This window comes from Poecilia reticulata, chromosome 16, assembly GCF_904066995.2.
Source record: "Poecilia reticulata chromosome 16, P_reticulata-male-v2, whole genome shotgun sequence".
Classification (NCBI taxonomy): Eukaryota; Metazoa; Chordata; class Actinopteri; order Cyprinodontiformes; family Poeciliidae; genus Poecilia; species Poecilia reticulata.
Window position 1 is genome coordinate 33541910 of NC_088845.1, and position 26941 is coordinate 33568850.

The window sequence follows — 26941 nt, forward strand, 5'->3', positions numbered from 1 at the left end:
CAGGATGACTCTACACATACAGTTGGATCCGATCTGCAGTGAAAAGGATGTTTAAACATGTTTAGGTGTTAAAACGGCCTAGTCTAAATCAAAATGTGTCTTCAGAAATCTGTGGCAAGTGTTAAAAACTTGATGTTCACAGATGCTCTTCATCCATTCTGACTGAATTCATGTGACTTTACTAAGAAAATAGCATCAATTTGATCCTGTGTTGTTGTGAAGACAGTTTTATAAAAGAGATCATTGACCTCAAGGAGTTTTATCCTGGTTACATGAAGGTTGAAGAAGAACTTTGGTCTATAGAAAAGCGAAGCTGCCAAAGCAGACTTTTCACATTTTTATTTACATTTGGAAAAAAAAAAAGAGAACACAACATCCATCCATCCATCCATCCATCCATCCATCCATCCATCCATCCATCCATCCATCCATCCATCCATCCATCCATCCATCCATCCATCCATCCATCCATCCATCCATCCATCCATCCATCCATCCATCCATCCATCCATCCATTTTCTTGCACCCTTGTCCCTTAATGGGGTCAGCAGGGTTGCTGGTGCCCATCTCCAGCTAACGTTCCGGGCGAGAGGCGGGGTCACCCTGGACAGGTCGCCAGTCTGTCGCAGGGCAGAGAACACAACATTTGCTATTTAATCTATTTTATAAACTCCCACATCAAAGCTCGTGGCTGTAAAATAAGAGAATATGTGAAGACTCCACAGGAATTACAATCCTTGCCAGGCACAGCAAGCCTTGAGGCAATACTGTGTTCATCTGGGGATAAATAAAGCAGGACTAACATTCTTTTTGATCAGATCAAAAATGTGGAAAGCGGAATGACACGGCACCTCTGACTGGGCCCCATAAAACGGCCAACGGGTTACGGCCTCAGCCTGCGCTGATGAGGTGATATGCAACGAACTTGAAAGAGTAGCTTTGAAAGATGCCTGAGGTCAGACGTTTTACAGCTCGTGATCTGAAAAGGGAATTCTTTCACCAATGTCATATGACACTTCTTGGGTTGCTTATAGGTTTCACAGACACAATATACACTTCTATCCAATCCTAAACATATGGGCCTTCCTCAGGGAGCCTAAACAACACAGTAGGTAAGAATATAGATTTTTTAGATCAACTGAGAAACTATCAGGCAAAGATGATCTAAGCTGAGTTAACTTCAGTTAGACAAATAGCTAGTCAAATCAGCCTGGTCATGTATCAGTACCTCTCAGAGAGAGACAGCAGGACTTTATTATTCTTTTTTACCGAAACAAGCCTCCGGTCAGTAGGTGGCAGCAGTGTGCAGCTTAATCAACAGGTTTTCTGTTCAAGCCAGTAGAAGAAGAACAGAAGAACTGGAGCAGAAGAGGAAGTTTCTGCTTCATGATGTTAATATATCTGCCTCCATAGAGGAGAGAAGGAGATGTTTGAGGTGTGAAAAGAGATTAGTAAAACAAGTGTGACAAACTATTAGGGCCAGACTAAGATACAAAGATACTAAGATTTAAAGATACAAGAATAAAGTCATATTAGGAGAATAGCTGTGCTATTGGCAAAATAAAGACTTAATATTCCCAGAAGAAAGTTGCAAAATTATATGAAAAAGTCATTAAAATATGAAAAAAGTCTTCGTAGAACATGTGACGTGATCAGCTCAGATTGTTTATTTGCAGCTGATAATAATTTGATGCTAAAAGATGGAGTATTTCCTAATTTGTAAACTGATATCAACTATTGCTTCACAAGATGCTTATTGTTCCTCATTCTGATGCAGTTTGGTGTAGAGTTCTCATAAAATCAACTTTATTGTCTTATTGAAAACAAATTGGGGGCTCACCGACTGCAGTTTTCTGGCTGATTGCTGATTCTGATTTTGGCCGATACCAATTTTTTCTCTGAAATGCTGTTAAATATGGTAAGGAAGTAGCCGAGGTGGTAACAGTGGGGTAATTGTTGTTAACTGCAAATATACAGACAAGACCTGGTGGGCCGGGCTAACAGTCAAACCTCTATAAGTAGAGCAGAAGAGGACAGTGGTTGATTTTTAGATCTTTCCAGAGGTGAATGTGATCGGCTTCACATGTAAGTATCGGCCGATCACCCAAAATGAAGGATATTATGGCCAGTTTATCGGCGCAGCCCTGAAACAAACAAACAAAGCTCTTAGTCTGGTCCTAACACTCCGTCATAAGCAAGTGACTGAAACTCACAAAAAAAGTCTAGGAAATAGACGAAGCCCACATAACCACTGGGTTAACAATACTGTTTCAAAATTTGCACAAAAATGTTAAGAACCTCATGAAAAAGAATCAGTTGAAGAAGCTGACTAGTGGCCATTTACAATTTTAAAAAGTTTTACTATATTTAGTCTAAAAATATGCATCCCAGTGAATCCTTTGCAATTTTTCTCTTAAAAATCACTGAGCAGTCTAGATGACATGGTACTAACGGAATTAATAAACTGAACTTGGAAATTGTTTTAAGACTTCAAATTGAAGTTGTTGCAGCTCATTGCTTTAATCAGTTTTAATATTCAGGCCGTAGAATGCTGCTGCCAGTGGTTTGTACAGATAAATAATGACACAATCTTACTTTTATCTTTAATTATGGCATGCATTTACTGAGGCATTGTTTTGATAAGCTTCTGCAATGTGAAGATTTATTTCCATCCAGTGTTAATTCATTTTTCATTAAATTTTTTTCTTTTACTGATGATCAGAAAATCTGACCACTCCGCAAATGCTATTTCAGCATATTTCCATATACTCAGTATTCTCAGTCCCGGATCCATGTGTGAAAATGATGTCTCATCCTCCCAATGAGCCTGATGAATCCTGGCTTTGTCATCTGGCAATATGGCTGTGCCATGACTGAAGGAAACAATCTGTTGATGGAATACCCTCAGGCCTTATGGATAAATTTGCACACTACTCTGCGTGTGTAAAGTTAGAAGTTGGAGTGAAAGTGTATGCAAACTTTTGAACTGCTGTGAAAACATGCGACACCAACGCAAAAGTTTTTTAGGCGACAGTAACAAACTACAACGCACCAAAACTCACCTAAACAAGCTGAAATTTTTTTCCATACAGCAATACGGATCCAGGATCCAACATGTTCTTCACGATTTCAGTCTGTGCACCTGAGTGCATGAAATACATCTAAAATTCCATTCTCACAGACAGAGAAAACGGAGTCGGATCAGCAAATGAACTCCAATCAGGTCAGGTTTGATGATTAATAAGGTGGACAAGGTGTAGACAATGACACATGTACATAAAAAGCTGCATAAAGGTGTGTGTAATTGTGGAACGATGGCAGCTGTGGCCTCCTCCAGTGGCGTTGTCCCCTGCTGGAGGGAAGGAGTGTGTGTTCACACATCATGTGAAATGGTGGCCTTGCACACCCTGAAAGGTGGCTTTTAAATACAATCTGTCATTATTGGTAGTTAGAAACAGACTCACAAAGAGGCAGTTGCCATGGTTTTTCAGACACTTAGAGGGAGGTTTCAAGGTATTTATGGTAATTTGCATATGCATTTAGGAGTGGATTTGCCCAATTCTCACCCAAGTCCAGATTCATAAAGGGAACATGTCTGCGTGCCATTTTACACATCTGGATTTTATTGTGTGCCATGAATTTCCAAATTTATCTCTGTCTCAAACTTTTAGGATGAAAGCTGTGCATGGTTTTTCACACGAGGCCTCTGATCATTCAGTATCTCCAGCCAGTCAGCTGACCTCATGATGTTGGTGAACTTTGACCTGACCAACTGCAGCACATCATAGTGCTGCCACCACAGATGCACCCATCCTGCAGACCCTCAGCAGGATGGATGCATCACTTCATCTGTCTCTCTTCTTACTCTGATGCTCCCATCACTCTGGAAGATGATAAACCTGGACTCATCAGACCACATGACCTTCCATCACTCTTGTGTCCAATCTTTATGCTGCCTTGCAAACTGAAGCTGTTTTCTTTGGTTAGTATCACTTACTACTGCTTTTCTTAAGGCTACAAATCTGTTCAGTTCTGTTCTTTTAAGTTCCCTTCAGACTGTGTGATTGGAAATGCTCTGAGCTCCACTGTTGTTTTTCTTTCACTTGATTCCACGAAGTGTTAAAGCGATTGCATCATAATCAATCAGGAAGTTTTGCTGTCAACATTTCTCCCTGAAAGACGATGGTTTCCCTCTTTACTTCCAGTTTTTAATGATGCAGTGGACAGTTTTTGAGCAAATTTTAGTTTCAGCAATCTCCTTACATGCTTTATCTGCTTGGTGCCTTTGATTTGACACTGCTTTAACCCTTCCATGCCCATGCAGTATGTGACCGCATGGTTGTTTAAGAAATGAGAAGATATTTGGGGTTTTATACTTTGCTGTCAGCTGAAAGTCAACAAGCCATGTAGCAATAACCAAACAGAATGCTCCTATTTGCTTAATTAAATCGGGCTGGTGACACCTTTTGTTTTTTTCAGTATAGTTGCACCACTTAAACCATGAAGTCATCATCCAAAAATGGAGGAAACATGAAATAGTAACATGTAGTTGTGCCAAAACAGGATTCCATGAGGTGGTGCATTACACACACTGCGGTAGATATGGTCTTTCTCCTTGAGAGAGTTCCCAGACGAAAACCACTTCTGCCCATTACACACATACCACAAACCATCTTGAGTTAAAATGAAGGTTTTAGGGTAGTCTAATCAAAGTCAAGACTTAAATTCAATGTTCTCAAATCATCCAACGTGGCTGAATTGAAGCAATTAGCAAAAAGTGGGCTGGATTTCTTGCACACACTTTGCTTTGGAAGAATTTAACATTCACCACATCGGCTTGATAGTCTTTATTGCACCAAGAGTGGCACAACGAATTGTTATACTTTGACAAAAGTGTAGCAAAAAAAAAAAAAAGCAAAATCCTCAGAACATATGTAGACTAATCCTTTAACACTGCTCTGTAGTTCTGCTTTCTGTCCTCTGAAGCCCCAGTTTTGGACTGGAGATTGCCTCGTCTCAGAGTAACTTTTTGCAGCCTCTATTTTCGATGATTGTTGCTGGAAAGCTTCTTTTGAGTCCCCACTCTATCATCTGCTTCAAACACTTTCAGCAGACTTGTCATGCTGCCAGTCTACTCTTCGCCCACATCCTTAGGGCGTCAAATTGGATTCAGATCTGATGACTGGAAAAGCCCACGGCATCTCTGAACTCTGAGCTGTGGCCAAAAAGAAAGACAACCATTCAGCTGCTGTATTCAGGTGGGTCGTTAAAGTAAAGCTTTTATTAAACGGCATTAAGAGTTTCTAAATGTCTGGGAGGAATAATCCCCACCACAAACATTAGTCTGAGCTGCGCAGGAAGGAGAAGGCAGGCTAGATTTAAAGATTTAAGCAGAGCCACTTGCTGTTATTTGTGCTTTATGGCCCGAAGGCGTAATTTGTCTTTGGACGCTTGTCTCTTCTTCAAAGTTGTCAGTTACTTTAACAGACGTTTTCAAAGCTACTGCATCTAATTGGAATATTGCATAAATATGTAATCTTGTATTTCAGAATGCGCCGACAAATCCACATCTTCATCTAAACGCTGCTATTTATCTAATCTACTTCCAGAGTTCTTTCATCTCTCATTGATTTTCGTCCACTACACCTACATTGTAATGCATAAATCCTCACCTTGACAGCATAATTTGTACCTAAATCACATGAACCGGAACTTTCTAAATAATGAGATTCAATTTGCATCAGAGGTATTGTAGGATGAATCCCAGTGGAAGCTTCTCCAAACTTCCAGCACAGAGAAAAACAGCATCCAGCATACATAATACAGGAGTTAAAAACATTTCACACCAAAGGACCCCCAAAGTAGTCAAGGAGACTCTGCCACAGAGGGACCATTTAGGGCCCCCGGTCCAGCTATGGGCATGGATGATGCAACATGTTCTGGAGGCAAAGCTTTAATTACTGAGACAATGAGAGTCATAGGTAATTCTTTTAGCATATTAACTATGTCCAACTGCAGTTAAAATTAAAACAGTGTTACTTTTTAATCATAAAGTATTTTTTTTTCCTTTGGAAAATCCTAAACAGTCCTTTTTATATGACTAATTAGCGCCTGCAGGCAATTCGACAAAGCAAATGTTTTCGATCTAAATGTGTTCCCCTGCACAAACCTTTAAATATACCAATAGCTCATCCCAAATATAGATTCACACCTATGGAAGGACTCTTGGTCTCCAGCAGATTTCAAAACCTTTACATATCTATATTGTATGTAAGCTGAGGAGACGCTAGCATGGCCCAAGTGACTCATTAATATCAGAGAGAAGCCTGCAGGAGCTCTGATGCAGCTCAGGGCAGACATGCATTATGAAAACATTTCATTCAGTCGTAGGTGGCAGCCCTCTGCACTCCCTGCTGAGGTGGATGGATGTTCTGCTTCCTGCTGCTGTGACTTGAGTCGCTTGTTGCCAGTGTGGTCATGCAAACTCACAGACAAAGACCACATGAAGGGCCACTGTGCAGACGTAAAGATGCTAAGCCTTTGTTAGAGGAAAATTGAGCTCTCAGCTGTCATCATTGCCAAGATAGCATCTAACCACCCTGCATTGTTGTTGCCTGTAATCTTGAAAACATGTTACCCACTGTTTACCACAGTCGTCCTCACACCCGGCTGCACAGTGGCGCAGTTGGTTTGCAACAAGAAGGTTCTGGGTTTGATTCCCGGCCCCGGTCTTTCTGCATGGAGTTTGCATGTTCTCCCTGTGCCTGCATGGGTTTTCTCCGGGTACTCCGGTTTCCTCCCACAGTCCAAAAACATGACCGTCTAGGTTAATTGGCCTCTCCAAATTGTTGCTAGGTGTGTGTGTGTGTGTGGGGGTGTGCGTGTGTGTGTGCGTGTGTGTGTGTGCATGGTTGTTTGTCCTGTATGTCTCTGTGTTGCCCTGTGACAGACTGGCGACCTGTCCAGGGTGACCCCGCCTCTCGCCCGGAACGTTAGCTGGAGATGGGCACCAGCAACCCTCCAGACCCCACTAAGGGACAAGGGTGTAAAGAAAATGGATGGATGGATTCTCACACCCAGCAGAGTTAGATTTGAACTTTTTTTTGATCTACAACTGACTGGACTCTAACAGAGAGTCTGTAGAGGGAAAAAACATAAACAAAAAGCCTTCCACTCTAAAAGACTCATGACCAAAGACAAATCATCAGGATGCCAATGGAAGCATGCACAAATCTGCTCCTCAGTTATAAGACAAGTTTAATTGCTTCAATGCCGGTCAATAAATTTATTTTTTCAATGACTATTAGGAATGCTATAAAAACTATGAGTAATTCAAGACATGGCAATTTCACACCCTTAAGCAGAGAGCAACTGGACCTTTTTTGTCTCTCGCTTTGGATGAGAATTAAAACATCTTCAAGAAACAAGGAAGAATTCCAGCTGCCCCGTAACATTACATGTCCTTCACTGTGTCCGTGAATCTACTCAAGGGTCTTCCCCTTGTACTTCATATCCAACATCCCATCTCTAATGCATCCAGAATCTCAAAAACTCCTAGATTATTTCTTTGTCCCTAAAAGCTGACTTTATGTTGTAGCAAAAATTGGGTAGTTTTAACCAAACATTTTGTCCAAAAGTGACACCTACTACATTGGGTGGGTGAACAGACTGAAAAGAGCCTCATTTTTCCTCACAGACCATCATCTTAAACTACACAACCAGACTTCAGACTACACTGATCCTCTTCCATCGGAGGAAATATGATGCCATTCAGTAATGTTAAAGTCAAGAGGAATTTTGCTGAATACCACAAATACACTCCACTGCTGCAAAATCACTACTGTAACATAAAGACTCCAGGAAAGACCCAATTGGAAGATTTTTTTTAGATCCCAGGACGATTATGCTATGCAGAAGCTTTCCTCAAGTCAGCATGCAGGATGCTTGAAGTTGGAACCAAAAGTGACCGCTGGAGGAAACTCACAGAGCATTTAAATGTCATAACTAAATGACCAGACGATCCTGCAAAATCCCAATAAGACAAGACTGTAGGGTCAAGGTAAATATAACATGTCCCACCCTAATCTCTGAAGCCTTCACAACCATAATCCAAATAGATAGAATTTGCAGTATTTATTGGATGCTGCTCACAAATAACTAAAATCTGCAAATACTCGAGACCTCTCCCAACTTCAATAGTTAGCACAACAAATACTTTAATATACATCAATATGTACAGAGGAAACTGTCATGGCACCGCTGCAGAAACTGATATCTACTGTTGGTAAAAAACGTGCCTCTCTGTTCTTGAAGGTACAGTCAATTAGTGTCAAAGGAGTGAAAAAAGAAGAAAAAAAACGATGATCAAGTCGTATTATGTCAAGTCGTTATCCACAGAAAAGTCTGTGAGGTTGTTGTTTGTTATTTATTTCCAATGGGATAATGCACATTACAGAATATGCCAGAATTAGCTATGGTTCATCCATGCACGCACACACACACACACACGCACGCACGCACGCACGCACGCACACACGCACACACACACACACACACACACACACACACACACACACACACACACACGCACACACACACACACACCACTATTCAGATCAGGATTTCACAGAGACACACACAAACATGTGGTAATACTTGTTATTCCACAGAATCGCCTTTGTTGTGTTGAATGAGGGGCATGTTTGATTGACCCCAGAACATCACACATCCACCACTTCTGCTCCTCACATGATAGCAAGTGGAGCTGAGGTCCAAGTAAACCTCTGTAATGAGCTGAAGGTTCAGGGAGGGAAAATCTAACTGTTATCCATCTGAGTACCATTTGTTTCTTCCTCCACATTCTGTGCCAGCCTGTTAATAAGATACTTAATATACAAGGCTGGCGTTGTTTGTTAATCAATTTTGCTTTTCTGAACTTACTTGCTGTGAATAACATAACACTTTCAGCGTTGTCTGATGAAGGCCTCACAGACCAGCATATTAAGAAAAAGAGACATTATGCACTGCAGCAAAACAGCGTCTTTGCCCACACATGGAAATTTTAGGTTATTGTGATTAAAGCAGCTTAATGGATTGCATGATGAGACATTCAAATTCTAAGTCTATTTTCAGGTCAAAGCATCAGTTCAAAATGAATGTGGCAAATAATATAATGAAAAAAAATGCAAAAGAAACTCATCTCAAGTTGCATCTCCTTTATTCATTCAGAGATCTGGTCAGCAGAGATTACATCACAAACATAATTAAGTGTGATTGGATGGATATGCTTTTCTCATCAACACAGCAACCTGTGCACACACACTGTCTGAATGTGTTACATGAGTGAAACTGACGTGAGCTTAGATGGATCAGAGTTCCACAGCAAACAAACGTCATCAAACAGAGCTAAACTTAGCTCTTCCACAAATAGACTGATGCAATGCCTGCATTGTGTCCCAGATTAATCGCTTAAAAATGTACCCAAATGCAAACATCTGTTTGAAAAGAATCGCTGAACTATTCAGTTCACATTAACAAATGTTTTTTTTTTGTTTGTTTTATTAACCAAAGTGACACTTAAAAAATCTCATTTACTTCTTGAGTTATTTCAAACAGACTCATCAAGCGTTTGTATCTCATTTAGCAGTTTCACAAGCACTTTGTGAGATAAAAGTGAGTAAGCTTGCCAGATAAGTGCCTGTTGATAATACTTTAAAGACAGGAGATATGTAGAATAAGTATGAGCAACAATAATGTCTTTACTGGAACACTGCAGCTGCTAACTAAAACATAGTTTTAGCACTGCCAAAAGATCAGCCTAAAAAGGTGGGCAGAGGTCCTACTTATTGATAAAGTGCATACTTTTATTAAAGTTTATTATTATTATGTCTTATGTTACTTTGATATGTAAGTGTTATTAATATTTATATCAGAAACCACCAGCACCCTGCTGTTGATCGTAGGTGTTGACAGAGCAGAAACAGATTTAAAACAGACACACCCCCAGATCCATTTCTACTCTGATGACGTCGCACTGTCTGACCCAGCTGGTACGGCAAGATCAAACGCAAACCTGGAGAGACTGATTGAAAGAAACTGGCCTGAACTTGATGGGCCAATGGCACAATCGAAATCTATAGACTGGAAGTAGTCAAGACTGATGACTGATCAAACGAGGACAAGTTACAGTATTAATGTGCAATCACAAGGTGCCAAAACCTACAAGAGCGTCATGTGACCTGTAGCACTCTATGGTCTGGGGTCCTGACTGGCGACAAAAGAAACACTAACAAATCATCAGCACAATGGAAATGAAGCGAATCAGGAGCTCGTTCCTCTAGTTTTGGGACTGCCAACCATGGCATGAATGAGGAGGACTTGAGACGAAGACTTAAGGTTGACCCAATCACTGCCAAGAGGACAGAAACCCAGCTTCAGTGGAATGGCCACACCATGTTTGTGGAAAACAAGGCACTTTGCTGCTAATCCAGCAGAAAAATATGACATGGACATCCAAAGCGGTGGACCTAGTACTAAGAGACTCCAGCATCAGGGTCAAGTGGAGCCATGTCACAGAACCTGGATAAACGGCAATAACGCAAAGAAAGAAGCTAATATTAACGTCAGACATCCACATTCCTAAATATGTTTGAAGAGAAATCCAATTCTAAAAAAAACCACTCAAAATGTTTCATCCAGGCAGAATGAAGGCATTGGAGTGAGAAAAAGTTCTGTTGGCTGACATTTTTCAAATTTTAGTGGGAGGAAGTAGCTCAAGAGATAATCAATGATACGTAGCTAGCTTTAAGGAAACTGGATAACCTCAGTTTGCCATCCTGATATAGGAGGAGGTACCTGGAGAAATTATTTGATGTAATCTTAAAAATGTGCCAAACTTCTCTCTTCTAACATAAACTATTCTGCATTAACAGGAGATGTTAATATTACACAGGCACTCCTGTCTGAGTTTAAGGAAGTTTCGGCCATTAGTTGCCATGCCTGCTGAATTACAACAGATAGACTCACTGCTGGTTATTATCCCACCAGGAGAGTGTGTGAGTAAAAACTGCTTGTTAACAGGCTGAGCTAGCATCAGCTGCTCACACTGTGGAACAGATTGCACCCAGCTGAGAACATCTTATTTTTAAAGGTGCGACCTCCTACTCAAAACTTTGATTTCTGAACATTTTAATAGCTCATCTTAGGCTGGGAGATGGTGAGAGCAGATCCATATACTTGTGTGGGTGTTAGCTAGCTGAACCTGCAGATCCATACATGAAATAAAACAAAAAATTATTATCATTTAACAACCTGGATAGAAAGATACAGCACTCCAACCAACACAAGAATAAGTTTTCAAGGAATATTTTTTCCAGCAAAGTATCTGAAGATAACTTTTAATACTACTGGACAAAATTTGCACAGCAGCAGTCATGAACACTACGCCTCACCCCTAAATTAACAGAGGTTCTAGTGAATCATTCTAGTGCTTTAAACAATTATCACTTCACATCTGCACTGTTAGCTTATGATGTGTCTCCATAAGATTTACAAGCAAAATATGTCATTTTAAATCAGGAGAAGGGGACACGGACATCATTAAAACAATCTCAGATATGCTGCTAAATAAGAACATATTAGAGCTATTTAATAGAAAACACAATCAGTAACCTATAACAGCTGCCATATAAGGTGGCAGCTGTTGTGGCACACTGACCCAGTGGATCACAGGTACTATCATATCATCATTACCACAGTAAGGCAGATGGCAATTTAATTGAAAAGAAGACGTTGATAATCTTATAAACTTGAGCATTCGTGCAACTTAATACTGGAGTACAAATTCTTTGTTTCCAATCCAGCTGGGTTGATTTAATCATTTGGCTCTGGTGGGTCAGTTTACCTCTCTGTCAATTCATAATTACATTTTGAACCAATGCATTATGATTTTATCCCCTCCATTTTCTTTTCTTATCTATAAACAAAAACATGTATACATGTCATTTACATAAATTACTGTAGGTAGTTCTCTCAGTAGCTGTACTATTGTTGATAAATTATTGGTGATAAATGCTCTCTAAAATGTTTAAATCTTACATAAAATGTTTAAATTGACTACTATTGTCTAAAGACTGTTTAAGTTCTTCTACGAGTTCACCAGTCCAACACACACACACACACACACACACACACACACACACACACACACACACACACACACACACACACACACACACACAGTTTAAATCTCATGTTTTGTACTTGAAGGGCTCCAGAATGCCTGGAGAGAACATGCAGAAAAACCCTGGGATTTGAACCGACAACCTTCTTACTTCAAATCAACAGTGCGACCAGCTGTACCGCTGTGTGGCCCCCATTGCTTTTCAGATAGACTTTAATAAATTTCCCAATTCCTGAGTAAGTGCTTGACTTTATCCGCTACTCAAGATTTTATACACCGGAGGTTGGGAAGCATTTATTTCATCAGACATGAGAACTACTTTTACATTTAGAGGTTCTAGAGGATTCATTTGTGCATGAAGATTTTCTAACAAACCTTCATGTGGTTTTTTTCAGAGAAGTGCACCCAGAGCAGCAGTAAGGCTGAGCTGTTAGACTGGTGAGTTAATTAGATAGTAGTTTTCACTGTTATGTTTAGTGAGTTCTAAGTACTGCTGCAACCCACTGATATATAAAGCTATTATCTCACAGGTACAGATGTACAGTATGTATGAAGTTAACTGGCTATGGTTTACAACTGATTTCTAGGCAGATTAAAAGTGAGCTGAGTGGATATGTTCAGTCTTTTTAAAAAATCTTTTAAACACATTAAAACTCCAATCTGCTCTACAGCTCTGATAAAGGCTCTGCTTTCACTGAGCAGCCAAGGGTTTGCGCTTATAGATGTTACATAATGGACACCAATGATATGTAAAGTTGGTACTAAAAATACACAGAAATATGAAAATGGACTAAAGCGTACTAAAAAAGCTCAATCAAACATGAGCATAGAAAACATGACACAGTTTTGTAAGTGCTGATTTTTTTTCTCTCCCAACCTGGTCTTTACATTTTTTTTCTTTAGGAAAAAAAATGCTTGATTTCATAATATCTTTAGTATGTATTCATGCTCTCAACATTCACTTGTTGGTTTTCTCCGCATTGATTCAGCAGTGGAGGTAGACCGAAGGTGGAGCAGGTTCTGCATTACAACCCGTTCCAACAGATTCTGGTTCTTATCCCTCCACTGATCAACTGACACAATTTACAAAACAGGAAGGAACCCCAATCGAACCGAGTAGCTCAGAGCACCCTACTGTTGTCACATTTTTAGTGCCGTCACGTAACTGCATTTCCTTCCATGAGACCAACAGCAAATCCTGGAAGCTTTGAGCTGCTTGTTGTCAAAGTGGCTGCAAAACAGCCTGGTGGGAGAAAACATTGGGGCTTTTTCTGTGATGTGTCAATTTTGGACCAGAAAATGTTGTGCGTGACATGACCAAAACTATAAAAGTGACCAATGCTTTGATATGTTGGAGTCCAATCAAAAACAATCTTACTCCAAACCCTTCTGGGGTGAAACTGGATTTTGTGATACAAGATCCTGCGATATTAAAACATCACGGTATTTCTCATTGAGCTAAATGTTATCTCAACTACCCTTAAATCATTTGTTTGGGAGAATTGTGGGTTTCTAGGTGGAACTATAAATTCAACAGAGTGACTGACACAAAAGATCTATAAGTACTCATGATGGGAAGAGGCAGAAAGCATTGCTATGACAACCACTGTATAGATGTCTAAGGGTAAGTCAAACTGCAACAATCAGAGCCCACTCTATCAATAGTAACTGGGAAATGTGGTACAGCAGACCATCCATGGTGAAAACTGCTCTAATGTCTGAAGAGATGAAAACAAATCAGAAAAGGAAAGATCAGTTTGTTGAATTGTCAAAATCTATAAAATTAACAACAAAGGTATTTTTGACGCATAAATTTGATCTTTGAACTTTTCTTGGAAGTAATTTTAAAATCTCATCACGTCTCATTCTCGTGAAATCAGCATCATGTCTCGTCTCACTTTGAGACCTTTTGATCTATCTGCCTTTATTTCTATCATCTACCTTTTGATATTTATTTCCTTTATTTTCACAACTATTCATTTTCAGACTAATGCAGGATTGGAAGTTTGTCTAGAAGCCCTTCTGTAATGTCTAAATCCAGTAAGTTATAAATGTACATGCAGCCTGTCAGCTGAGCAGAAGCAGTGCAATGATTAACATCTAATTGAAATTCAACACATAATTTAACTTGTCCAGGTAGAAATAAGTTTTAATAAACACTAAAATCTCTAAGAGGCACTTTAGCCTATTGAAATTTGTTGAAGAAAAAACCCCCCAAAATAAAACATGTTTTTAAATTTTGTTCATTCTGCAAACAGACAAACAGGAAAGCTGAAGGAAAAATATTATTAAACAACTTCATGATCCAACCATTTCCTAAAAATCATTTGGAAAACATTTTTGCGTTTCCAGCTTACATCACCGATCCCGTCATGTTTCGATTAGATTTGTCTGTTTTCTGATAACCTTTCATACAGGCAGGTGAGTCAGGAGTAAACAGCTGACGATACAACAGAGCGCGGCTGATGTTGGACCGCCGGTCGGCCCGATCCTCCACACTGAGACCTCAATCTGCAGCTCATCTCATGATGCGACTGAATCCAATGACACGGGAACAGAGCGCAGTCAGAGGTGCTTTTTAAAGGTTGCCAGGGATACACTATCAAAAACACACTGCTTGTTAGGGAATGTGGGGGTTTTTTCTCTCCATCTCTCTTCTGAATATTCCACCCAGAATAACGCCGGTATCAGCATTGCAGCTCTGACTCGTAGTTTGGATCTGCAGGATGTCTCAACCTAATTATCTGGTGGTGATTGCTGCCAGCAGATTTGCATGGAAGAAATGTTCATATTAATAACAAGGTAGCTAACAGAACCTCGCAGTAAAATTATACCATTGCGACGTGTTGTGATGTGTGGTTTCAAGTCAGTCTGTACCTTCGGGGTTCAACACCTTCAGATCGCATCGGCTGCAGAAGAGCTGCTTTGGTGACTTTTGCTGTCGAATCACTGCAGATTCGTTAGTCCATTTTAAAGTTGGAGCTGATTATTTATGGTTAAGTAAAGAGTTTTTAAAGATGTCTTTCACTATATGCTGTGTAATCTTTTTGTCGTTTATCATATTTTTTATGCTTCAAGTATCTATATTTGCAGGGAAATTAAACCTAATTTTCTATATTAGATGCAGAACAAGAACTCAGTAGGATCACATGTATCCTTTACATGTGATACATGAAAAGGAATATTAATCCTTTATGAAACAGAAATGGAAAACATAAACAGCGGTGGCTGTTGTAAGTCACCCTGAGCCTGTTCTGCTCAAGATTTATTTGCTGTATTTATACATAGAACAAAAGTTCAGCACATCAAAGAAAAAAAATTTCTGTTCTGAGGTCCTAATATACGTCCTTTGTCCTTTCCTCATTCTACATGCCTTGTTGTGCATTCACACATAGAAAAATATTTTATAAGAGTCAAACTGTGCCTAAAATGATCTGTTTGCTGCAGATCAGCTCAGATCAGTTGTCACCAGCGGCAGCACAATTGTCTCCACATGCAGATATGCAATAAACACTCTTTTCAGAGCACTTGTTCCATCTTTGATGGAATGTCACCGTGGTGAGGCATATAACACTTCAAACAATGCCTCTGCAGGTGAACGGGCTCAGATTTGTCCTCTCTGGTATTAAGACAGATGCATAAGCTGGACTGTTGGTTTAGCTGTTCCTAGTCTGTGATGCTTTCATTGTCAGTATGTATTTTTTTAATTTGTGAGCAAGTAAAGCAAGACACTTAGAACCTTAAAGGGATTGTCTGATTTGTTTTCTGACATGTTAGGGCACACATGCAGAACACTGATGAGTATTTAAAATTGCACAGAGGTGGCACGTGTAACACAAGCAGCAGAGGGTGCCAACAGGTGCTGCAGATACGCAGCTGATGATTGCCAAAGCATCCAACTGTCGGTTAAAACATCAACCAATTAAGATGCGTCTCCTTTGATTCACATTTTATGTTACAGACTTAGTTTTTTGTCTCCTACTCATTTTTGTAGAACATCTATTATCACTATGTCATAATGACAATAACAGATGATTAGAAAGACGTACTGGAAAGGTGATTTCTACTCTGTTGTGCTTGTCAACTGTAAGATACAGAACAAAATTTACCTCAACAACCTTCGATGATGCTTCACGAAACAAAAAGTTGCCATTTGGTTTGAACTAAGCAAACAGGTAGTAGCCTCCTATTGGATAATTACTACCTGGGCGAATATCTTCCAGATGGCATCAAGGTAATGCCATTGAGTACCTTCTCATTTCCCAGACATCCATGTGGAAAGACACATTCTGTAATTGGTGAAAGATGCTAGGTCAAGTCATTGGAATCAAGCAGAAAAAATATCCAAGGAGATAACCCAACTAAAATCGGGTTGAGAACTGTCTAATGGAAGGAAGTGGGAAACTATCATCCTTGAGGGAGAAATGTGGTTGGAAAGTTCCCCCAGCATAGTCATGATCGGTGATAACTTAAATGCTTGATGACATCAAATTGCAGAAAAGCAACAGTAGCTCTCAGGGCGATGTTAACCAGTGAAAATAAGAGTATTTCCACATGCAGTGTGAAGGGACTGAACAGCCATAAGAAAACCACTAATCAGTGAAGCTAACCGGAGAAAAAGGCTTCAGTTTGGAAGGGAGCATAAAGAGTGGACCCTAGAGTGATGGAAGGAGGTCATGTGGTCTGATGAGTCCAGATTTATTCTCTTCCAGAGTTATGGGAGCATCAGGGTGACTGTCTGCATCAGGCAGACTGTCTGCAGTGTAACAGCATCATAGTGCCTGTGGTGGCATCATGAGGTCAGCTGACTGGCTGGAGATACTGAATGACCAGGTTATTCTATCAATGGATTACTTCTACCCTGAAAACAGAGGGATGACCCAAGATGACAATGCCGGGATTCATCGAGCTGAAATAGTGAAACAGTGGTTAAGGGAGGATGAGGCGTTATTGACATGGATTGTCCACCAGAGTTCAAGCTGATCACTGAGAATCTTTAGGATGTTCTGGAGAAGGCTGTGGCCACAGCGGCCGGCCTCTCGCATCGTCAGCACAGCACTGGATGGAAATAAATCCTGTGACTTTGCAGACGCTGATCAGAACAATGCCACAGAAAATTCAAAGATAAATGCGGTGCAGCAAAATACTAGAGTGTTTTTGGCAGAGGTGTAAAGATGTTTGGTTTGGGCTGGTGAATGGTTTAGAGGCGGAGTGGCCTCTACACCATACACCAGCTGTTGACGCAGCTGTTTGGGGTTCAATTCCCAACCCTTCGCTCTCTGCCTATTTCCTGTCTAATAAACTGAAAATAAAGGCCGCTAGAAAAACCTTTAAAAAAAAAAGATCTCTGGTTCTTGGTTCCTGCTGAGAGCTGCTTTCCTTCTGCTCCTCTCACATTATACCAGTAAAATAATCTAGCTGTCCTTTTAAAACCACTTCTCTCCGTTGACTCACTGTAGAGTTTCAATAGAAGAGCAGTCTGTCTGCAGATCACTCACCCAACAAGCATTCAGCAGAGATGAGCCGGTCATAATGTAAAGCAGACAATAGAGCTGAAAGACGGACACGGTTTTGGTGTGAGAGGTGGACGTGTTTGTCAGAAGCCCCATGTAAAACCCTGAGGGGAGCAGACTGCCACGCTGCGACTGCTCCTTCATTCCCCATTTAGACTGATCCTTCACAAAAAGATCTTTTCTTCACAGTCTTATTTTTTCCATAACGAGACAAGAGAGAGATTCTGCACAACAGAATTGAATTTGTGAGCTCTTGATGCTAATTGTCTAACCTTTTTCACTTCCTGTCATCAACAATTCTTACCCGAGTTTTTGGATTTTGCACTATGCAGCTCTTCCAAATAAATGCCACCGGCTGTGAGGACACGTGTGTACTTTTCTTGGCAACACGCTGCCCAAGACACAAGCAACTCTGACGGTAGCTATAGGAACTTGAGCTGATGCAGAGCTGACTGATCGGCTCTGCTGCGTCTCTGGATCCACAGGATGTAGCAGAGCAGCTGCATCTCATCGCCTCATCATCCCTAACGTTTAGCGACAAACCCTCAGCACATACAGGATAAGTGCATGTGAAAGTCATTTCCCTCACAGGCATAAACAAACTGCAAACACTGGGAAGTTAACTCACCAAGTTGGGAAGCGAAGATAATTTTGGGCATGATTAAAATAAAAATCTCTTTATGAATGAGCCTTCGGAACTTGTGCAGAGGTGCTGACTCTGCTCAATGTAGAGTTCAGAAAATAGGTTGTTACAGCTTTCAATCCATGATAAATGTCAAAAAATGGAATAAAGTTTAGGAAATCAGATAGCTGTCTTGGATGCAGAAAGTGGGGAAAAAAAAAACTAAAAATATGCATAGATAAAAATAAATAATAAAAATGCCCAATAATAATAATAATAGCAATTATTATTATTCCTAATAAATATATGTTTATCTGCAGGTGTCTGCCTCTTAGCTGCATTTTTTTGTGACAGTTTAAAAGGAAAAGTACATTTTATACAACTGAAGTGATGGGAGCAGTAGTAGAATTTCATAAATGAAGAGACAGACATAAGGAATGACTCACCTCTAACCGGAGCTGTTACACAAATCCTCCCTCCAAGTGGCTCTGAAGGACTGAGGAGCATAAAACGGGTGGATTTATGAGTCGTGCCAGTGGCGATGCTGAGCTGTGTGTGTTTGAGTGAAGAGAGAAAGGGAGAGAGAAAAAGAGAGAGAGAGAGGCAGAGAGAGAGGGAGGAAGAAGAACTCCCTTCCCTGCCCTGACTGTGTTGAATACGACGCACAGCCACAGCGAAGAATTTTTAGCCGGCTTTCTCTCACCGGGGAGAGAAGGGAGCAGCAGCCAGACGCTTCCTCTGCAAGAAATGCAGTCGCTTCAAAGCTCCAACAAACAGCTCGGGTTTTGTCACAACTTCTTGTAGCGCATGTTCACAGCTGTTACACCAAATGACTGGTAAGGAAAAGTCTCTGTCAGCGTGTGATGATGGCTATATGGCATCACAGCAGTTCAGCACATTATGATAGATTTTACACTTATCACAAAGTGATATGTTTAATATGGATGATTATCTAGCTAATGAAAAAATATGTTTTGGAAAAAAAAATTACTTAAAATGAATTTAGAAAGTTAAAAGAGAATTGTGTCCCTGCAGATGTTGTGTACAGTGTTTGGCCTCAGTGCTGCTCAGAGCCTGCAGGCTGACAGCAGAGCTTTAATGACTCTGTCCAGCTGATCTCTGTACTTCACTCTGTACTTTTGACGATATGGGCTGGTATTCTTTGGCTCTCCACTCTTCATCCACTCTGAACCTGTGATTTCCAAATGAACTGCAAAACACGCTTTTGAAGTTGCCAGCTCTTCTGGAGCAACTTAACACAGCAGCAGAAGGGCCCCTGCGTTCTGCATGCGTCTGCCTGGTCACTGGAAATGCAGCTCTACTCCACTTCTCAGTTCTCTCAAGGGGGCAGTTATGTTTGTAGTTTAGGAACTTTTCCTACCACGCTGTTTTCTTCCACTCAACCATCCATTAATATTTAATCAGACAGTGTCTTTAACAATTACAGGTTGTGGCTTGTCTGACTTATGGATGCTACAAATGATGAACAACTGTCAAGTCAACAGGTTTCACCATGATTTTGTCGACCATAATGTAACCTTTCTGGATTAGAAAAGTTTTCTACCAGTCTTGCGACTTTTGAGTTTTCATTTACCATAAGGCATAATCATCAAAATCATCACGACTGATGTAACTCAAAGTATGTAAGTTTGTGACTGGTTTATTTAAGGCTGGACGATGCCACTGAGAAACGATACAAGAGTTTTACATCAGTCGATATCAAAATCCTGCCTCATTTGCTTCACTCCATCAGTGCCTCATCACTAGATGTCTGGCAACATCAGAGATTTGGCAATAATTTCATTGATCCAGTCCATGAAATACTGAGTGTTGCTGCTCAACACTCAAATTCATTTTCCTTACAAACATTAACACCCTTCAAAATGAAATAAAGTTCACTGTGATGTAAGATTTATTGTCAAGAAGCCTTTGTAACAAACAAAAGAAAATGAATTAAACCTAAATAATCTCACTGTTTGCGCAAAGTATATCTGAGTTTCACTCTTTGAATAAATTAGCTTTTCAATTACTGTATTGTACATTGATATGCTGAAAATAATCATTACCTTTAAGAAATATTTGCACAGCAGTAAGATGGCACCACCATGCACCAGTCTTCTCTTATTCTCTGTGGAACTTTCTTTTTTTTTTTTTTTTTTTTTACATTTTTAACAAAACCCACTGTTTGAGTTAAAATAACTCTTTTTAGATTTTATTGCTGTTGTTGTATTATTCATGGGATCCTTCTTGTATCTCAACAATCTAGGCTTGTATTCCCAAATTCCATTCTTAAAACTATTGATTATAACCCAAGGCTTTCAGGATTACTGCAGTAGTTGACTCTCAAAAAACGTCAGAAAAATGAAGATAGCTTCAATTTCGCCTGAGGTCTTTCTGTGTGGAGCCGAGTTCTTGGCTTCTTCCCACAATGTAGACACACAGACCTTAAGTGAAATGGTAACATTTAAACAACCTGGGTGTCTGTTAACATTTGCATGTCTGTGAGGTGACCTGTCAGCCTGTCCAGGTTGATGGCTGGTCAGGCTTCAGCAGCCCTAAACGGCGTTAAGAAGGTTAAGAGGATTTTTTTTCTTTAAAAGTATGTTTCTTTGTGACTAGAAATATTGCGATAAAGTAAAAAAAAAAATTAGATATAAAGCTCTGCAAATCCATATTTAAGAAACAAAATACAAAAGGAATCACTTTTTTTTCAGTGTTTTGCTAAAGAAACCATTATAGATCTAACATTTCTACAGGAAGCAGCCACTGCTGGGTTTTTGTTGCCCTCACATGCTACAGTAATTTTTTCTTACAACACTCAGGATGTGTGTTTGAAGGCTTCACACACCAGCCCAACTTCCTGATGCCAGCCTTCAGTTTTACTTTATGTAACCTTTCCTGGTGGAGCTGCTCATGTGCTTTAAATTGGTATGCTGAAAACATTCCCTCCCAGTCAAGTTTATTAATGTTTCCTTCAATGAAGCAATTTTATTAGACAACAATTAAGAGACTGACAAAAAAAAGAAAAAAACTCTGAGCTTGAGGTGGCACAGTTTTCTCTTAAATGACATCTTCTGCTGCTGAGTTAGGAACCATTTATAAAACGTATTTGTTGTTTGTCAAGGAGTGTCTGTTATTCCTTCAGTTCTAATCTCCCTTTAAAAACAGTTTGTCATGAAACTTCCTTGAAGTGAAGAGATTGCATCACTGTGATTTGTTTTTCCAAAAAGCATCTTGAGAGTTTCTTAAGAAAGAAGCCAAAGAAAATATCTTAGAATGAAAGAATGTGAAGCCAACCACTGAACGGCAGCAGCAGTTTTCTCTCACCTGTTGTGTGCAAACAAGTTACTTTAGATAATTAAATAAAATTTAGACAGACAGACAGACAGACCACTCTCTCTCAGGGAAATTGTAATTTCCGTCTTCCCCACAGCAGTCTTAGTTATATTTTATACTTAAAAAATGACTTTTTTTTTTACATTATCACATTAATCCTGTAGTCCATCTGTTTTACTATTTATGGCAAAAATAAGCAGGCTCTTTTAATTCCAAAGTTTGGTGACATACAAAGTAAAAAAAAAATCTATCCTTTACAGTGCTGTGAAAAAGTAATTGTCAAAGTTAAACAGTGTGACAAAACCACACATACACACACTTCTCAAAATGCAGCACATCATACACTGATCTACAGTGACTCAAAAACAAATGAGGAGCAAAGACATTTGCACCCATCTGCCTGGAAACAACTAGAAAGCTGTTAGGGCATTGGGACTTCAGCAATCCATGGTGAGAGCAATTATCTAAAAAAAGCGATGAACGTTTCCAGGAGTATCCAGCCTATCCCATAAAATTCCTCTAAGTGTGCATCAACAACTAACCCAACAGCTCACAAAACAGCCTAGAAAAACTTGCATAAGTTCAGATTACAGTTGAGGCTAAAAATACATTTGAGAGTTCCGTTCCACAGCAAAACCCCCTGAGGAGTAAAATAAAGACAACAACATGTCTTACATTTGCCAAAGAAAACGTAATCAAAATTTTGGAAGAAATATTTTGTGCACAAAACAGTTTTATTGCTATTGCAGATGCACTAAAACAAAAGCTGTCCCACAATTAGCAAAACCTAACAGTCATGAAGCAGGAAAAGCACATTCACAGGTTTTGACAAAAACTGAACACACCTTTAAACCTTGAAAGCATTCAAAATGTTACTTCCTTGCAACAGCAATTGAACTTTTATGAACTTTCAAATGAACACACCTATGTTCTAAAATGTAGAATGTAGTGTAGCCCCTGGTTAAAAAAAAACATGCTCTTAAGGCCCTTTAATATTTGCAAAATATTTACAAGGTTGGTTGTATGTACACAGAAAATATAAGTGAGAAAGTTGTATTATTGCTTTTGTAAAATTTTAATCCGAGTGATTATATACATGCGGGGAGCGGTTACTGTTGTGAGTAGCGTGAGAAAAAATGAGAAAAACAGAAAGCTGAAGCTTTTCTGGACAGGACTTGAGCATTTATTAAAGACTGTATTGAATTTCCTATCTATGAAGTAGTTTAGGTTAACGAGGGACAAGTGAACTCAACAGAGAAAAAAAAAGGACGGAACAATGGGATGATGGGAAGATGAAGGGAGAAGAACGCAGGAGAAGACAAGGAGGAAGCTAATGGAGACCGCAGTTAAATGAGTGCACAGGTTGAGGTGGGAGCAAGAACTGAACTGTTTTATGCACGTTCTGCACAAGTAAACTTGCACCCGGTGGGTAGGATACCTGCAGAAGTGTTTTGTAGTGAAGAACTGCGGAGGAGAACTGCGGCCGATCCGAGGAGAACTGCGGCCGATCCGAGGAGAACTGTGGCTGATCCGAGGTGGCTAGAGGAACATGTCAACATGGCGACGCTGGTGTTAGCATGATTGAGGAGGAGTCCTGCAACTCGTGTGGCGGAGTTCTAACAGAAATTGGACTCGCAAAGCAACCTTGGCGGAGAGGAAGTCGGCTGAGCGAGCAGGTCTGAGTCAGTTTTATTGCTTAAACGGGGAGGATTGTCGTAGCGACATCGCACCCTAGCTTCATCAGGCCTGCAACGAAAACTTTAACCGGTACTGGACAGTGTGTGTGTGAGTGAGAGAGTATGGGCCCATGTGTGATATTGTTTAAAACTGTAAATTCCGGTAAAAGTATAGAGTTCTGTTAGTGACAAAAGTTGAATTCTGGTTATATTGAAACAACAGTTCAAAAGAAGGGTTTTCATAAAAACCATTTATTTTTCCAAGTTCTTATTAAAATAAACTATTCAATTAGCTGGTTGTCTGGTGTTACTTATGTTACTTCAAATGTGTGTATGGTAATTGGACGAGTAAGGATTTACTCAGCATAGGTAAACCTGCGTGGTTTCTACCAGAACTTAACGAACCCAAATAGCCACCCCACCAGTGAGTTTATGTTCTTGTCCCAGTTAATAGTGGACAGAGCAGTGGGGTGCTACAGTAGGGAGGTGCACACACAGGTGTGTGTAATAAGGGACACATCAATCAGGCTAACAGACACTATATAAAGTCAACAGGTCACCTGTTTTGAACAAAAATGGACATAACCTCTAAGTTAGACAACAGGCACGACTGACCGGCTGTTTTTCTACAGTCTGCATGCATTGAAATTGAATTTTTGTTTCTATGTCTCCTGACAACATGTACTGTAACGTCGCCAATACCAGCAGACATGACAGACCAATTACAACTTATCCAATAGCAGCACATTCCTAAATAATTCTCCATTTTTCTGAAATATGTCGACTGTGCTTGTTTTCAATTTCCACTTTCTCTTCATTACAGCCAACAGCACCAACATATGACGAAGTCACGCTTTGTGTAGCCTTGTTGATTCGCTCCAAACCAGTAGATGGAAACATGCCTAATTCGCTTTTTCGTTTTTGCAATGTTTTAAAAAATTCTCTCAAAATTTTTATGACAATTGGATGCAAACATAGAAATGAGAAGAAGAGGAAGAAATATTATTGTAGCCAGGATGCAAGGGCAACAACTGTGGTAACATCACCCATTGTGCATCCATATGCATTTTCCATCATTATCCTAACGTAAGTCCTTACAACACACTTTTGAACAGACTACCTCACTTTATGGTAGCTGTAAACCAAAGATGAGATTCGTTGTCGTCTTAGAGAATGTTTTTCTGCCCCCTCCTGAACGTCAACAAAGATTTCTTCTCTACGTGTCAGTGAAAGGTGGTCGTGTGCCCAGACTAGCTGTGGAGGAAACCTGTGAGCAGACTGATGGAACAACTGATGAATTCATCACTTCAGAAGTTTCTCCCCCCGTTGCCTTGCTAACGACAACATAGCCTATGATGTTGACAAGGTCTTGATCCACCGAGGCGAAGAGAGGCTGATGTGTTTATTAGTGTGATCTTTTTTTCTTTTTCTATTCTCTTCGGTCATTATAAAAATCTGTCACATATAGAGAAATAATTCCATTGGTCTGCACAACCGGTGTTATGTAGGGCTGGTGAAGTTGTTTTTACAGTTGTTTTAAGTTGAGCACAAGAGTGTTTAGTTGAATTAAGCAGAATCAGCCTATATGATGGATGTGTCGGATGTTTAGAAAAGAAAATTGTTTTTTTTGTGAGAAATTGTAGAGTTTTGACTGACGTTTTCCTTTCTGAAAATGATCATAGAACAGCACGATAAACTCATCTGGGTTAAGAAGCATAGATTTTTACCATAGATTCTGAGAAAAACACGTATCTACGGTAAAACAACCCAACCAATTCTTCTTTGTGTGTATCAGAGTTGATCTCATAAGGACTGACTATAGACAGTGAGGTTATAGATTGGGAAACAAGGTCAAAGGTGAGCAGCTGGCACTAGGAAGTGCTGTGACAGACGAGGGACTTTTGACTGATTCCAGCTCCGGTTGGTTCAGAAGTATTTTCCTCCCATCTGAGGAGCTTCTCCCTCGACTAATCCAACTCGGATGAAAAACAAATGAACAGAGATCACACAGAATTAGACTTCCAGTTGAAATAGGCTCAAAGTTTTTTTGCTTTCCAGCCAAAGTTTGACTTTTGTGATTCCAAAGCCAAACTGCTTCTGGACTTTTTCAAAGCATTTTTGTAACAGATCTAGTTTAGTCCTTTTCTTCCCTCACATACCTGAACTAGTCATGTTCAATTCAATACCAGCGCAGTGGTAGAAAAAAAAAATACAAATAGACCTTGACTCAATGGTTAAAAAACCAATACTCTGCTTTTGAGCCGCTCTCACATGTCAGAGTCACGATCTGCTGCAGGACCCAAACAACCAAGCTTTTATAAATGAAGAATATTTGCATATAATTTTCTTGGGGTAATTTGGGCATTTCTACCTAGGAGGCTCTAAACCTTGATTAATCACATTCCTAATCTTTAAAACTCAACAATTAGCCTATCAGCGAAGCTACTCAAGCTTAGATCAAACACTAGAGTGGAACAGTCAAAGTCTGAGCCCAAATGCAATGGAGAATGACTAGCAATTCTTCAAAAATGGTATCTAGAGAAGATTTCCATCTCAGCAAGCTGGAGTTTTCTTGCAAAGAAGAATAAACAGAAATCTCAGTGTGGAAACACTCCAAAAGAGCTGCATTTTATTTTATTTTTCTTCTTGGAACCAACTTTTGAAAAACTACTTCAATTTGTTACAGTGAGTTTTCTTAGTTTTGCTGAAGCTAATTCTAATTTTAGAATTATTAAAATACGAATTGGAGCTTGAGGAAACACAAAAAAAATTAGAGTAATTTTCTAAGTTGGTTCAAAGGAAACTTTTCTTCAGTGTGTAATTACAACTAAATGTGGTTTTACAAAGTTTAAAGATTTTTCATTAGTTTCATAAGAGCTTTTTAAATGGTATCTTTGCTGATCCTAACCTATTCCTGAGGTGTTTGAGTCCAATGAAACGTCTTCATTCTGTTTCTGTCTCAGATAGGACAGGGAAAGTTTTACACAAACTGCAGCGTTGGTTGGCATGTGAATCAATAGTTCTGCTTTCAGTAACATGTGAGTATATAGATTGAATTAACAAGATCTATTTATGAGCAATTTATATGGGCCTCTGTCTCAAGATCACACAGCATAATTCTCAGAAGGGGGAACATTTCTTCTTAAGAAAGCCTTGTAAAAGTCAATTTTCTCCACAGAAGGTGTCTTAAGGGCACAGAGTCTTTCTGAAACATCTTTTGTCTTCCGACAACTTTTCTGTTCAAGGGCAATTTCTTTGCAAACCTCACAATTCTAAGAACTTCCTCACCATTTTATCAATAAACATTTGTATAAGCGAGCTCAATAAATGTGACTCTTGATCTAAAGTATGCAAATGAGTGTGCCTTCTGAGAAATAGTCATACAAATAAAGGTCTTAACTCAGGAATTTTTGTTTTAGTTTTAAGATTTCCTCCCCAGTAGTTATCATCTCATCTTGAATAAAGTCTTGTTTTAGTCTCTGATAGGCTGAAATTCAGACTGCTGTTGTTGCAGAGCAGAACCTTACCAAAGGTTCTGGGAACTTCCTTTCAGCGTTCTTATTTTCAAGTATTCTTTCTTAAGTTAAATGAATCTAAAAACTAAGCTCCAGTC

At 39.6% G+C, this 26941-nt stretch overlaps 1 protein-coding gene across 1 annotated transcript in view; it reads right to left on the bottom strand.

Moving 5' to 3' along the window:
• Nucleotides 1–18944, bottom strand: part of LOC103465896 (melanocortin receptor 5) — a 34349-nt gene extending 15405 nt beyond the window's left edge. The window contains exon 1 of the mRNA XM_008411103.3: nucleotides 18763–18944. Coding sequence (XP_008409325.2) covers nucleotides 18763–18823 — 61 coding nt within the window. The 5' untranslated portion in view covers nucleotides 18824–18944. The remainder of the gene's footprint in view (nucleotides 1–18762) is intronic.
• Between the last annotated feature and the right edge of the window lie 7997 nt (nucleotides 18945–26941).